The 15,867-nt window shown below is 35.5% G+C and overlaps 1 protein-coding gene across 5 annotated transcripts; it reads right to left on the bottom strand.

Moving 5' to 3' along the window:
• Nucleotides 1–28: 28 nt before the first annotated feature.
• On the bottom strand, nucleotides 29–14,113 carry LOC110716391 (lysine-specific demethylase JMJ25-like). Of its 5 annotated transcripts, none has more exons than XM_021895010.1 (12): nucleotides 12,671–14,113; nucleotides 12,464–12,579; nucleotides 9,971–10,070; nucleotides 9,738–9,873; nucleotides 8,629–8,692; nucleotides 7,713–8,544; nucleotides 6,306–6,635; nucleotides 4,895–5,098; nucleotides 2,284–2,356; nucleotides 2,082–2,167; nucleotides 493–612; nucleotides 29–377 (listed from the first exon to the last, which is right to left on the bottom strand). In XM_021895010.1, exons 1-12 carry the CDS (start codon nucleotides 13,364–13,366, stop codon nucleotides 318–320), a joined length of 2,817 nt encoding a protein of 938 aa, XP_021750702.1. In that variant the 5' UTR covers nucleotides 13,367–14,113; the 3' UTR covers nucleotides 29–317. The 5 variants fall into 5 exon arrangements, 2 of the variants coding, with proteins under 2 accessions (XP_021750702.1, XP_021750701.1); XM_021895009.1 differs by having other exon boundaries at nucleotides 9,738–9,879; nucleotides 12,671–14,112; XR_002510480.1 differs by lacking the exon at nucleotides 29–377 and having other exon boundaries at nucleotides 517–612; nucleotides 4,895–5,070; nucleotides 9,738–9,879; nucleotides 12,671–14,112.
• Between the last annotated feature and the right edge of the window lie 1,754 nt (nucleotides 14,114–15,867).

Below are 15,867 nucleotides of genomic sequence, written 5' to 3'. Positions count from 1 at the left end.
AATCTTTTTCTTTCTTTCCGTTAGTACATTGAAGAAAGATAGAAATACTTGTAAAGTCAATTAAAATTGTCTTAGAAACAGAAGGGTCAATATTATGTTCCAAATGTTTGGACTGACTTGCCACATTCCTTCCTTGAGGCTCACCATCCTCACAATTAGACTTGCTGTGAGTGTGCAAGCTATACTTTAAAGCTCAGTTAAGATTATTTGTACAATATAGAAGCCTCAACTCTGTTCAAGTCACCCTTAACTGCAGACCTGAATTACGAGAAAAATTACCCAGGTCTAGCTCAGGCAACCAATGCTTCATCTGACTCCTATATGGTCTTCAAGTCGTTTAAAGCCTTCTTTACAGCATATATAATCATTTTCCAAACCTACACCAAGAATATAATCAGATTTTTCCCAGAAGTTTACATTCTTCTAGCTATGTTTTAGTCAATGATGCTAAGGAAGCACTAGAAAATATGCAATCATCGGCAAAAGACATACCTCCAATTTATCCTCCTTGGCTTGGTGATTTCGAGGCAGACTACGGAGCTCCCCAGTAAGACGGATACACTCATGAACATTCTCAGGAGAGATAAAATCAAGCGCAACCTTTATGCATGACTGGAACATACAGACAGGTCAATTCATCAGAATCATGCATAATACTCCCTCCATAGCAATATTATCTTTTATTATACAACTAGCTTAATATACACATGATGCACGAGGTTAAAGAATAAAGAGAAAATACATGAACGAGATTTATCACGGGGACAAAAGTGTAATTTTTGAGGTAGGGGTTATACTCCGTGATAAACGAAATTTGTTTATCACGGAGATTGACTGGGGCAGCCTCAAAGAATAAATACTTAAAAATACTTATGTCATTATGTGACATCTCCTATTCATATTCTTCCTTGAAATTTTATTTGCTATCTTTCAAAAAAAAAAAGTTATTTGCTAAACTCTAAATATAGCTGCACAATTGTGTGTGTGTTTTTTTTTAAATGACAATATTTACATTCTTACTTTTTATTTTTTTTGAGAGGATTTTACTTTCTTACATGGCACTTCCTAATTTCCTATGCTCTTAAAAAAGGTATTTGAAAAAAAAATAAAAAAAAAATAAAAAAAACACCACATTTATCTTTCACTTGTCTATAACGGATAAAGCCCACCATTTTCTGTTATCACCTTTTCTCTCTATCACATAAACCCATATTATCCACTTTTTAGTTTTTACACATTTTGACCCACCCCTATTAAACTTCTTAACATGAGTACTGATAACTGAACAATAAATAGAAGACAAAATTAAGGATTTTTTGACACTTACCACCTACAATAGTTGCTGTTTTAGGAATTACCACCTACAGTTTTTTTTTTTTTTTTTGAATTTTACCACCTACTATTTTTTAAAACATCAAAACTTCCCATCTACTTGGCTCCGAACGGAAGTGTGATGTCATGTGAGGCCCACTAACTACCTTTTCACCCTATTTCCCTCCTTTTTTCTCTTTCTCTTTCGACTTCTCATTCCCCTATATTGTAATCCTCTCAAAATTGGGGAAAACTTCAAATTAAATTACATATTCATGTTAATTTTTTCACGAATTGAAGTTTTTTCCCAATTTTGAGAGGAGTACAATACAGGGGATGAGAAATCGAGTGAGAAAGAAAGAAAGGGAGGGAAAAAGGGTGGGAAGGTAGTTAGTGGGCCCCACATGACGTCACATTTGAGTTGAGAGCCAAGTAGGTGGGAAGTTTTAATATTTTAAAAAATAGTAGGTGGTAAAATTCGAACAAAAAAAAACTGTAGGTGGTAATTGTCAAATATCCCCAAAATTAACCAAGAAACTAGCTTTGATCCATAAAAGTAAAAAGGAAAATGATATATACATGCATACAACCCTTAGGGTTTGACACAATATTTCCACTTGATTAGGAATGCGTAATTTTGTCAAGCGTTCCTAAAATAAAACCAAATTACATAATGTATTAAGTGCTTATATTAAGAGGCATATATCAATATCCAATAACTCAAAAAATTTGTAAAAGTAAGATAGGGCCACGGGAATCAATATGGTTACCTTCAAGTTTCTAACTTGGTGAAGACAGCCAGCAGGGATTAAGACTGCTTCTCCAAGCTTTTGAACAAATGTCCATGGCTCAATTCCTGTAAGTAGCATAGAATTCAAGCCAATATAAGCAGCAATAGAGAGAAGTTAATGATTAAGAAAGGCTGAGTAAAAAAACCATTGAGAGAGCTACAGAAAACAATCTTAAACCTACCATATACTTCCTTCAGCTTCCTTTTATGCTCCTCATTCAAGTAAAATGTCTGGTCATGAACAGGGTGAATGACCTACACTTTCATACCAAATCAAACAATGAAACTTAAGAAGAATATATCAATAAGTTTGTGAATAGCTAACATAATAAATGAAAACTAATGTCATCATAAAGAAAGCTCAGTCCTTAGAACGCGCATATAGTTACAGCATTGGCAAATCTTCAGATACCAACCAAAAGGAAAGCATGCTAGCAAATCAGGAGCTTAAAAATAGATTTCAATTCACCTTTTGTAAAAATTAGGGTCTCCAATTACATGGATGGGTGTCAAAATTTAAAAGGAAAAAAAAGGAAAGCATGTCAATGCTCACATCCCAAGCAATAAGAAAGAGAGTGATCCTTGATAATTTACTAGCGCATGAACACTTCCAACAACAAATAGACATATAAACCATTGCCAACAGCACCTGAATGGCAGGAAGGAAAAATAATTCCCATGAAGCTCAACTTCATTGGTGCAGGCAAAAGTAAGAAAAACCCTATTGTCTTTGCAAGAATGAATGCAGTAAGGCTAACAAGTTGACCACTTTCCAGAGAATAGAAAAGGCAGAACAATGTAGGTTAGGGGTGCAATTTTTCTTAAGAAAAATGCTGCTTTAGTTTTCTTTTTTTCATAGAGAGGATTTAAGAGCAGAAGAAATTTAACACAACAGAGTCAGTGAGCACAAAACAGAGAGAAGAGCAGGAGTGTGGGATTATATGGAGAGTATTAGTGCAGCCACACATAAAACTACTCCTATATTGTAGGGTATTAGTGCAGCCACACATACTTCATTTTGTGTTAATTTAATACCAATAATTAATTTTAGTTTCATGTGAGTATATGTTATGGTTCTTAATAATGGTAATAAAAGGTAGACCGGCTTTCATTTCACGTGAATCATGTACCATGAGTACATGACTGACAAGTAACTTTTTATGGTAGGATCTAATACTCTCCTCTCACCAAGAATGCACATTTAGTGACAAAAAAAGCTCAACGCAGAATGCGTTTAGTGACAAAAAATGGTCAACGCAGTTTTCCATCCTTTTTTTTTCCTCAGGTAGCTTCCAGGTTTTTGACACAGCCCCCTTCTGTTTATTATCCTCTACAATATGGCAGTATGTCCCTTTTTACAACTCTCCCTGTTTTTCTCCCTTGCCCCTAGGTAATGGGTACCTTTCATCTGGGAAATCATTCCCACCATCTCTTAGTCTCCACATACATCCATCCCCTTCATCTCCCCAAACACTCTCCAAATTGTCAGCTTGAGGGTAGTGGCAGATTGGGGGTGTTTAAAAATTAATTTGGTAAGCTTTTGATGCCAAGTCACCCCTATATTGATATTATAGGAGGTTACTCCCTTTTGGGTATCTACAAATTAAGTTATAGTAAATTTACAAATTTGAGAGTGCTATGGGATAGCTCATACTGGTTAATAGACATCATACCTTCGTAGTCCAAGCTGAGACATTGAATTTGGCAAAGGAGACTAGACCTAAAGACCAATTTCGCCAGCCGGTGATAATCATTTTGAAGACCCAATGCGATTTAAATCTTTATTAAGGACTAATTCCACTGCTAGCAAGAGTAGAATGCCTTGCTTTATTTTAGTCCACCAATCGATTTTAGGTACAATTGCATAGATTTATATACTTTAACCAACTCCAGCAAATCTCATCGCATTTCGTGGTCCACATTCCAAAGCTAAAGATTGAAAAAGGACCATTGTTGGGAGAGAGAGGGGGAAGCTGCACTTTTATAGTCTACTATTGTGTAGATGATTATAAAGAAATGGGTGGTAGTTGGGACTTGGGAGTGGAGTAATCTTTTCAATGTAATTAGTGGGAAATATGCCGTTACTTTTCAAGGATGTGAGTGAGGGGTTTATTTTTATAAAGTTTGTTTAAAAAGTATTCCCTCCGATCCTGAATGCTATTCCCATTTTGACTTTGCATGCTTGGCAATAAATTACTTTGGCCATAAATATTTTTAGTTTCATATTAGTAAAACAATATAACAATTAAATATTAATAAATTACTAATTGAAACAAATCAAATAAGACCCAATATGACTACGTTTTGTTTTATATATTGAGAGTAATTTAGAAGAAACTATCATAACTAGTGCCAAGATTCCAAATGGAATAAACAATAAGGATTGGAGGGAGTAGTAAGTAAAGTGGTCCCAATATAAGTGAGAGAAATAATAAAGAAATTGTGGGTATATGCCATTTATAAAAGTGTTGCAAGAAATGTGGGACAGCTTTATAAGTAAGGAAATGTGGTCCCAATATAGTTGCAAGAATCACTATATAGATATTGGAATAATGAACCAGAAGCCTTAGCATCTATTGCCATTGGCTAAGATTTTGTTCTTTGTATCAAGTCATTAGTATAATCTATTAAATTATTAAATACTCGAGAAGTAAAATTTTACACATTTGTCATCTTTATTTATATTAGAAATTTTTTAATCCTCACAGGAACATTATTACTTGCAACCTGAAATTGATCACTTGCCTTATGTAGCTTACATGCCTTAATTAAATGAATGAATAGTAGTATTACCTGGCTCAATGGAGAGCAATGATCATGCCTAAATTCCGTATAATGTCCCTTCAAATACTCCTGTAGCTTAAGAACGTCTTCTCTACGAAAGATGTCCCAAAGAGCACCTTCACTTTTATCCTCTGAACCTTCCAAGATCCCAGATGGACGAGCACCTTTACCAAGATGCAGAGTACCTTCAGTAGTATGTGTCAAAATATTGACCTAGAAATCCAATAAACAAAATAGCAGTAAGTAGACTCAGCACATTTCAAACAAAAAATACTGAGTAAAAACCTTCAACCTTCCAATAAAACTATCATCTAGAAGTTTAGAACTGATCGATGTCAAATGCAAGACATTGCTTGTTTGTAAAGCATATTGTTTGCTTTGGTAATGAGCAGAACTTCAACACATAGCAATACAAAGTTCTCAAATGGCCAAGACATTATAATTGAACTCTAACGGGCCTAGTTCATTGGTATCAAGTTGCAATCACACACACACACACACACACACACACAGCCTTATTCAATTTTATTGCATAATTCGCATAATCGCATTTATTACATAAAGCCTGCCAACTTAAACTGTTTGATCATTAATCAATGAAAAAACAACACATCAATAAACAACAACAAAAAATGATAACTACATTTATTATGGAAAGCATAATATTATAACTTAGTTTTTTGTGCTTGCAATATATACACAATATCTCCAAACAGGACAACCATGGCAATTCCAGCATAGTAGTAATGAATAACTTTACAGCTGACAGATCTCTTCTAGCACTGTCATCACTAAATCAAACAGACAAGTTTCTACTTTAAGAGTCCTTGCAATTAAAGTCAACATAATGACAATATATCATACAGTCATCAGCCAAAACAGCAATAGAGGATGTTGCAGACCTTGCAGTGCTCAAAACTAATGCTCCCTCCATTTGTAAGTAATTAATCATCTAGCTTGACCATTACTAACTTTAGTTACATATTTAAAAAAATAAATAAATAAATAAATAAAGTATACTTTTTGTACATACGAATCAAAATAATTCATGGTAAATACAAATTTTTGTATAACAAACAAATAACAAAAAATCCTTAGTCCCAAAATGATTAGGTAATAGCTAACATGAATTGTCATAAAGAACCGCCCGATATAGAAAAAGGGAAATAACAAGAAATTTTTGTATACACTAATAATTTTCATATATATTAGTTAAAATACAGAGTCAATAATAACAAACTTTGAGCTTGAAAAAGGAAGTGGAACAGCTACTTGCAAATAGAGGGAGTATGAAATAGTAGACCTTTTCGTACACACTATAGGCAATTTCAAATTTTGTATTAATGTTGATTGCATGGAGGAACATTCATGCATCATTCAAGGTGCAAAGAAATAGATAGATACAGATAAAAATACGTACCACATCAGACATGTGATAGTGAAGCTTGGTGACACAGTCTCCAGAACCCAATTCTTGAGCACATCCATAAGCAATATAGGCCTTTGGACCCAAGTCTGGCTTCAAAGTTCTTAAAGGCCACTTGGCAGCTAGGTTCAAAACTCCATTCCTGGGATGTGTATACTCCTTAAATGGCAATGCTTTGATAAATTCAGCACTATGACGTGGTAAACGCTGCTCAAATTTACCAATAGGTGGCCAGTCTTTCAACTTCAGTAAGCCAGGCCACTTAGCACCCTCCAATCGACCTCGTGAATAATCTTTAAAAAATTGGTGAGAGTTGAGATCAACCTACAGCGAATGGTACCCAACATCCATCACAATTTAAGCAACAGAGAACAAAAAGGTTATACAATTGAGAATCACAGCATTGATAAAAGCAAAAACAATGGACAAAATAACACACACTATAAAACCTTAACTTAATGAAAAACAAAAAAAAAAAAAAAAAAAAACAAAAGTTAAAATTTTAGAAAAAAAAGTGGCCCTTTGTTATCAATGATGGTCAAATAGCTTGCCAAAGTCTTGACTTATGGTGGATTGACTAAAATAGAAAAGACAACTTGGGATGCAAGGTCGCAAGGAGTGATGAATGTTACAATCCAGAGTTTATGTGAAGTAGTTACATTTATTAGTTCTTTACAGTCCTATCATATTGGAAAATTTCATGGTTGGACGTATTTATTAGCTAGCATGAAAAGAATATTCAAATGTATTTATAATTGCATCCCTCTTCTACAATTCGGAGGAAAGTCTTCCACAATGAAGTGCGCTTGTTTCCAAATTCATATATTCCGTACTTACTATTTAGAAAATAAACCGTGATCATTTATAGACGAGAGTTCCTTAAGAAAATTTCTCGTAAATAAGAGATAGATCAAGAAAAAAATTTCAATGTTTATTTATGTATGATGATTATAATTTAATATTTACTATTAGATGAAGACTGCTACAATTACTTTGTAGTTCGTACTATATCCATGACTATCATTACTATACTTAGTAATTGTCTGAAACTACCTATCAAAATCCTGAACCAGATGAAATTTATCATTTATAGGGTGAATGGAGATATGAAAAGCTGAAGAGAGACAACAGGGACACATAAGCGAGTTCATTTAAGTCCAAAGCATATCAAGACAAATTGTGGCTCCATATCAATAGGAAGATCACAGATTTTAACTGCATATAAATTAGAAGCAAAAAATGCCCCATACATTAAATAGTATAGGATTTTGATAAGGTTTAAAAAAAAAACACCAAGCTTAGAAACACTCAAAGCAACAGAAAACATAAAATGGCAATGTAGGTCATCAATTTAAGCAGGTAAATTAGTTTGTCCTGAGATGCAAGTAGCATAGCAGTTACCTCAGACCAATCTGAGCAATTAACAGCTTTCACCTTCAATACCCTATTTCCAACTTCACGAAAAGCACGCCACATGACCATTGGTTCCCAACTTAAACCAGGATTAGTCTCAAGAGCATTCCTGACAATGATTGGTTCTCCTAGGGTCCAATGCCACTGGAAGTGTTTGAGATCTCCATTTTGAATGTCCCCAGCATCTGGGCAATATAAATAATTGTCATTAGAACCTTCTCTGAAAGCACATTTCCGCACGATGCCTCCACAGTCAACATCTGAAGCAGAGCATGAACATTCCTCAGGAGCATGGGAAGAATTATCTTGTTCCCATTGGGACACAGTCTGCTCCGCTTTCTTCAACAATTCTGAGACCCAACCATCTGATAAGATACATTTTAATTCAAGAATTGCACCACCACAACCCTCATATATTGGTGGAGGGCAAGTTATGGCACCATTGTTCTCTGCTTTCCATTCAGATGTAGCCTTGTTTTGATCAAGGGGTAACTCAGGAGAAAGGCCGCCAGCTATTCTCTTTACTTGAGCAGGAGCATCTTTGCCTCCAGCAATTCTCTCTGATTGGGCATGCGCTCTCTTTCTAGCTGAATCCTCCAAATTGGAAAGAGTGTTGTAGCCTCTAGTAGATTTTTTTGACCGACCACGAGAGCTTTTAGCATGCATAGATTGTACATCCCTGTTAACATATTCCGTTACAGCTTCTTCACAAACCTGCAGCTGTCCAGCACGAACTTCCCGGCAGCAAGTGAGACACAAATCATACATACATTCTGGACAACTTCTGTGAAGATCGACAATGGAGTTTCTGCAGTTGTTGCTGCACCAAATATGACCGAATCATGGCCTGAAGACTAATAGCAACTCATCAGGAACAGCAAAGCACTAAAGTATACCCCTTTACCAGAATACACGCTCATTTTCTCGCCCAATTGCATTTTGAATTTCTACTTCAGATACTAGTACACCTACAAGAACAACCACCAATTTATAACAACTGTCACAAAGGTATCTTCGTCAAGCCAATTTTTGGAGTATACATGGGGAATTTGAAACCACAAGATGATAACCTAGAATCCATTAAAAAAAAAATCATCTGTTTTTTTTTTAATAGCTCCATTTGGATTTATTCGCTATTCACGTATCCCTCTTTGACCATCTTTTGTGTTTTATTTGTAAGAAAAAAATACTCGTTTTGATTTATGCTTTTCAAATATCAAATTTTATAACTTTTACTAAAACCAAACTAACAATATTAATGTCCAAAGTTTTACACACACACGCACATGCACCGCACGCACGCGCCCGCACACACACACACACACACACAATACAAGTATGATTGTATGAATAAGCAACTGGGAACAGACAATAGCAAGTAGATAAAAATCATAATAAATGCACGGGTCAATATTTAGAGTGCACAGAAAAAACTCTATGATCCTCCTAGCAATATTTCACTACACGTCCACCTAGTTCCAAACATTATTATCCACATGAAAATTTAGGCTGCAATTATCCACAAAAAATCTCGTTCAACAATGTTTATCTTCTTCAAAGAGTTGCAAAAGTCGAAACACCAAAAAAAAAAACATTATCAATTAAAATACTATGAGGAATAATAATCAATTATTTAGTCATCACAGCGACATGCTGGAAACAGATCATACCCAGAATATGACATGTCAGAGTTTTCAGATTTTGTAGTTATATTACACATGGGTAGATACATTGACAAAACAGAAGATAAACCCAGTACTTCTGCGCAAGATATTGGAGTCAACTTCCCAAAAATAATTAATAGCAAAATCAGATTTCAGTGACAAAATACTATGCAATTATGCATCGTTCGTCTGCTGGTACACAAGGAAATGGTTCTCACATCAAGTCATTTTAAAATGTGCATCTAAATCAAATTGCAAGAAATCAACAAAAGTGATCAACATGCACATAAAGGCAACTGTGAATTAGAAAAGATATGATGCCATCCTACAAGAGAACATGAAACAATACCCTGAATTTTGGCTTCTATTTCCTTTTCTGTCATCTGTTCCTGATTAAATTGCTTTAGAAATGGCAGAACACTCCTCAACAGATTTTTGGTGTGGTCAATCTTTACTTCTAGGCTAATATTATATCCATCCTTCACCTGATTCTATAAAAAAAATGTCAACCCATGAATTCTGTAAGTAAAATAATACAGCAAATAGAAACATCTCACTGAGATAAAGAGAGGAAAATCACACTTTGAAAGGTCCCTCCATGCGCAGACATGCCTTGCAGTTGCAGTTCCCACGGCAAATTGGACAAGCCAGCGCAATCTGCTCTTCGGTCATCTGTGGATACCTGGTCCACAAAATCATCAAGAGGATTTTAACATCCTTTTTTACATCAAACGCCATAATACTACTGGAATTCTTTTTTAATTATTATTATATTTCGAAAACAGTACTACTGGAAATAAGACACCAACGCCGTTAAATGAGATGATTTAATAAAAGGTAACGAAAGAGGGGAGGGGGGGAGTACAGTGCACGGTAGGCATTTACGGCGCTCATCTTAAAAGAGTCAGGTTATAACTTGACAACATATGCTACATTATCTTGTCGATAGAGAATAAAGAGCAATTGCATAAAGCAGAAACAACTATTAGTAATGAATAATTTTAACCAATAGAATAGACAATACAAAGAAACTAGCTGAGCAAAGCAAACAATCTATACCTATGCTACTTCGTATTGTATTGAAAAGCGTCAAATTTCCACATGACCCCTCAATTAGAAAAAACTCAAACACATGACCTTTTGAAATGAAAAAGTGAAAACTTAACCATGTATTTTTTGAAGTCCAAAACACCAATCTAATATTTTTTAAATATTTCAAAATAAGATATAAAAATGTCTTATAAGCATATCTCTTTAAAAAGTTTACACAAGCAGTTAACATTATTTTTAACTCCAACACTTTGTGGAGTTATATTTATTTAATGGATTAATACTGTTTTTTAATCCCAACTTTTACCAATTTAGTTTCATTAATCCCAACTTTGGATTATTCCTCAATAATCCCAACTTTAAGGTGGCCTATCATTCTTCAATCCCAAAAACCGGTTACCGGTTGAATGGGTTAATTTTTCTTTTTTTGGTTAAAGTGACACGTGTCACAAATTAATTGGTTAAAAAAATATTTTAAAAAAAAAACCAAAATTTGTTAAGATTTTATTTTTTTGTTTTAACATTTTTTTAAATAATAATGATGATTTTAATTCAAATAAAAATCTTAGAATTAAAATAAAAAAATCCCTTTACCCAGCCCCCTTTCACCGGAAACCACCTGCCCCCCTCCGCCAGACCACCCCCACCGGAAACCCCCTCCCCAGCCCCTATCCTTGTTTCCGACCCTATTCCCCTTCCCGTCCATGTTTATGGTGCCCCCTCCCCTTCTGGTCCGTGTTTCCGACCCCACCCCCCTCTTCCCTTCCCCTTTCCGTTTCAAGCCACCCTCCTTAAATTGAACTACGGTGGTTACGGCGAAACTCACCGTATTTCTTCCACCGTTCAGCACGCCCTTTCCTCCACCAGTATTTCCCTCAACCACGTCCCTGGTAGTATTTGATTTTATCTTGTTCCAACTTTTATTAATTTGATTATGAAATATTTTTGGGTATTAGTGTATTAATTTTTAGTTGTAGATATTGATTAATGAAATTATGTTGTTTGTGAGCACCATGATTCCAACTTTCATACTACTATCTATTGTTAAGGTTTCTTTTTGCCTGAGCATTAAATCATTCCTGGTACTAAGTTGTGATTACTCAGCCTGTGTGTAAAAACATTACCGGTGGTTCAGGAGGTAGGGGGAGGGGCGTCACCGGTGCCGGCACGGGGGAGGGGTGTCCAGTCGGCAGCAGGGATGGGGTTTCGAAAGGGGGTTGTGGCTGGTGGTGGGGAGGGTGGTCGTGGGTGGGGCTTGGTTTTTTTTGTTTACTTTTTTTTTTTTTTTTTTTGTTTTTTTTTTTAGACCAATCGGGACTTGACACGTGTCAACTCACCTGATATAACAGGTTTAGTTACGGGTTGGGTATGAAGAATGATAGGCCACCTTAAAGTTGGGATTATTGAGGAATAATCCAAAGTTGGGATTAATGAAACTAAATTGGTGAAAGTTGGGATTAAAAAACGGTATTAATCCTTATTTAATTTATTTTCCTCAAATAGACAAAATTTTACTATTTGTAACAATCCGGAACAATCACTAGTTATGCAAAGTAAATACTACCTCCGTTTCATAATATATCTAACATATACTAAAAACGTATGTTACCCACTATGTGCAACAATGTTTTCTTTCCATTTTAAGTTGTCATTTCTCTATCTCACTCCTTATCACATGCATGTCTAGCTTTCTATCTCCAGTTATCACCCACAAACAAATTTTGCCTAGAAGTCCATGTCTAGAGCTTTGTTGAACATAATAAGAGGCAGAGGTAGTAGCTAAGAATATCGCAGCAAGTAGGAAGTTATACAACAAATTCAGAAGGGGTAAATATGATTAAAATTTATTCCGCATCACACTCAAGTACATGACAAATGTCCTCAACATACAACAGAACAAGTGAAAGTTTGGTATTTATCAGCACAATGATATAAAGTTAATTTTCAAGTACACTTGTTACTTTATAATAAGTTCAACCATGATATTGAACAAGCACAATGAACATCAAAAACAGAAAGACAGACCAGGTTGTGATGCAAGGAATGCAAAACCGTTTGGTCTTGCATTTGGAGCACCTAATAACTCTTCCTTTGTCACCCCTGTGGCACTGATGACACACGCTCGAATCAATCTTAATCCTCTGGCCAAGAGAAGAAAAAAAAATGGTCAGAAAACAGTACAGCAAAGAAAATTCAAAACAAGGGAAACTGAAACCCAGTCATTCCAATTACTTTATCAATCTTGTGTTTACTCCCCTCAGTGCCATTTTCACAAACACCTGGTGTGCCCTTCTTTATTTCTTCATCTTCCTGTTTTTCTTCCTCTTGTTGAGAATCATCCTCAAACAATGCATCACCATCGTCACCATCGTCCTCATTCCGCAGTTTCCCCTCAACCACACTACCAAGCCCTTCATTACTATGAGCAAAGTCATCAACTTTCTCCTCAATCTTTCGAAACTTAACCCGGGAAATCCCAATTTCTCTCTCCTCACCTCTCCCTTTCTTCCCTCTTACTGAAATTTTCCGCGCACTTTCTTCCTCTTCCTTTTTCTTACTTCTAACAAGCTTCTCCTTAAGTTTCGTAAGTGTTATTTCCAGCGGACTTTTCTCTTCTCTCTCAGAGCCATTTTCGCAAACACTTGGTGTGCACTCATTTTCCTCAACCTCTTTTACAGCACCATGATTCCCCTCTATCTCTTCTTCTTCATTTTTCTTATTCTCAACAAAATCCCCATTAAATTGAACTGGGGTTAATTTCTGGGAACTTTTTTCTTCGATTTTTCCAGATTCAGGAGAATTATGCTTCTTAATTACTGGAAATAAATATGAAACAATATGTTGGTAACACATTTTGTCACCTTTAACCATGCATCTGCTACAACTCCGTATTCTCTCACTTTGTTCTTCATCCCTTCGAACGTCCATTTCGCCTGAATTCTTTCTTTCTTCTGAATTCTTCAACTTTTTGTCACCATTGATAACGTTTCGTTTTGAATTGTGTTTCGGATTTTAAAATGTTAAGAAGAAATTAGGGGGAAAATTGGTGGATTTTTTAGGGTTTAAAATTGGATCTGTGTAAATTGGAATGGGGATGCAACTAAACTTTTCTGAAACTCATCGATTTTTTTTTTTCTGAAACTCATCAATTTTTTTACACGCTGCTACACTTTACAAATGAGAAGATTCCTTAAAGGAAGCTTCCTTCAAAAATAGAAAAAATTGTCCGAAATAATCCGAATTTTAGGCCGTCCGTGAAAAATAGTCTTATCTTTGAGTTATTTTTTAAATAATCCCACCTTTCATGCCAATTTTCTTCAAATGGTCTCAACCGGTCAGTTAACTTGTTATAGCAAGTTATTTGACACGTGTTGGCACCTGATTGGTCCAAATAATAAAATTAAAAAAAAAGTTAAAAAAAATCAATTAATTAATTTTAAAAACACCTACCAGCCAAACCACCAACCATGCCGCCACTCCCAGCCGTCAACCTCCCAGAATCCGGCCGTCGAACTCCATTGTCCCAGGAATTCGGTCGCCGAACTCCCATGTCCCAGGAATCCGGCCACGCGCGAAATCCCTTGTCCCAGGAATCTGGCTGTTGAACTCCCTTAGCTTGTCCCAAGAATCCGGCCACTCCCCCCTCCCCCAAATTTCGACCTTGCTGACCAACCTCATCCCCCGATTCCGACGTCGCTGACCTCCCCCATCCTCTGATTCAAGCCGCGTCGAACCCAATGTCGAGTTTGGTTTGGTGGGTTTTCGGATGGTTTTGAGGTTGGCTGGGTTTGGGTTAATGGGGTTTTGGGGTTGGGTTGGCTGGGTGGGATTCCGGTCGTCAGCACGGTCAGCTTCTAGGTGGCGGTGGTTTCGGGTATGGTGGGATGGTGGTTCTAGGGTTTGGGTTTGGGTGGTGGTGGGGATGGTGGTGGCTGAATTGGTGTGGCGGTGGTGGTTTTTTAATTTTTTTTTTTTTGTTTTTTTTTTTACCAATTAAGTAACGACACGTGTAAATTAAACTTCTAAAAAAAAATTTACCTATTCAGCCGGTTCCAGGTAAAATGGGACCATTAAAAAAGATCAGGGGGTAAAGGTGGGATTTTTTTAGTGAACGGCCCAAAGGTGAGATTATTCCGGACAATTTTTCCTAAAAAATAAAAAAATAATAAAAAAATAAAAAGGTTTTAAGTAAGTTTTATAAAAATAAATAGGAAAATTTGATAATTACCACCTACTATAATTCACGTTTTAGTAATTACCACCTACAGTTATATTTATTTTATATTACCACCAACAATTATTCAAAACCTTAAATTTTACCACTAGTTTTCCCAAACGTTCATGCATGACGTCATACCCTACAGTTTCCCTCTTTTTTCCCTTTTCCTCTCAATTTCCCCTTCTCTATTCTTTCAATTCCATTTTCTTTCTTCTTTAATTCTCTTTGGTGATGCTAATCCACCATTTTTTTCCTCACAAGTTAGATTCACACTGCCCCCCCCCCTCTCTCTCTCTCTCCTTTTCAATTTTTTTGGGTAATTTTTTTTTTTCAAAAATTATCATTCAATTAGTAATTTCACCGTAAAAGAACACAAAGGGACCAAAAATGAACAACAAAGACAACAATGGAGGGGTACCAAGTTTAGAAAATCTATTGCTTTCAAACTCATGCATATTGGGCAAAAAGCTAGGTAAATTGGGTTTTTTTTTTTATTGCTTTTGGTAAATTTAACATCAATGACAACCATAATTTTGTTAATCATAACGTCAAATTCAAGAAATTTGAGTTAATTTCTCCAAATGCCTCACTCAAATCAAATCTCCAATTTGATTTCAAAACCCTAATTTCATTTCAAAACCCCTAATTTAAGTTTTCGAAAGCATAAAACAACAAAACATACTTTTTTCCTTGATTGCATTTGAGTATTGAAGCAAGAAGAATTATTTTTGAAACCCTAATTTTATGTTTCATATTTCAATTTTAGATTTTTGCCCAAATTTGATGAATAAAGAAGGGAAAATCGTAAGAAGAAGGAAAAAAAAGAGGGAAAAATAAGGAGTGGGGCCCAAGTGACGTCATACAAGAGGCTTTGAGCAAAGAGGTGGTAATTTTTGATGTTTTAGAAAAATGTTGATGGTAAAATAAAATAAAAATAATTGTAGGTGGTAATTACTAAAATGTGAACTATAGTAGGTGGTGGTAATTACCAATTTTCCAAATAAATAAGAACAACACAGTAATAACATAAATAAATTCCTTATACAATATTCCCTCCGTTTCATAATGTTAGTCTCATATACTATTTGGGCGTTTTAAAAAGATCTACTCATATAGAATATGCTCCAACTTTAACTTAATTTTTTTGGAAATTAATTGATTGTGGATTGATGACATGGCTCTAAATAAGGAAATCTCTACCTTAAATTAT

The sequence above is a fragment of the Chenopodium quinoa genome, unplaced genomic scaffold, assembly GCF_001683475.1.
Source record: "Chenopodium quinoa cultivar QQ74 unplaced genomic scaffold, ASM168347v1, whole genome shotgun sequence".
Classification (NCBI taxonomy): Eukaryota; Viridiplantae; Streptophyta; class Magnoliopsida; order Caryophyllales; family Amaranthaceae; genus Chenopodium; species Chenopodium quinoa.
Note: the sequence above shows the minus strand (reverse complement) of the source record. Positions and strands in the feature narration are given on the sequence as shown.

Excerpts from the sequence above, each read along its gene's own strand:
- LOC110716391 (XM_021895009.1), bottom strand. The coding sequence starts at position 13,366 with ATGGACGTTCGAAGGGATGAAGAACAAAGTGAGAGAATACGGAGTTGT. Across the intron at positions 8,693-9,737 it reads AATAGAAGCCAAAATTCAGG|GTGTACTAGTATCTGAAGTA; the intron begins GTATTGTTTCAT and ends TTGTTCTTGTAG. Across the intron at positions 613-2,081 it reads ACCAAGTTAGAAACTTGAAG|TCATGCATAAAGGTTGCGCT; the intron begins GTAACCATATTG and ends TGTATGTTCCAG.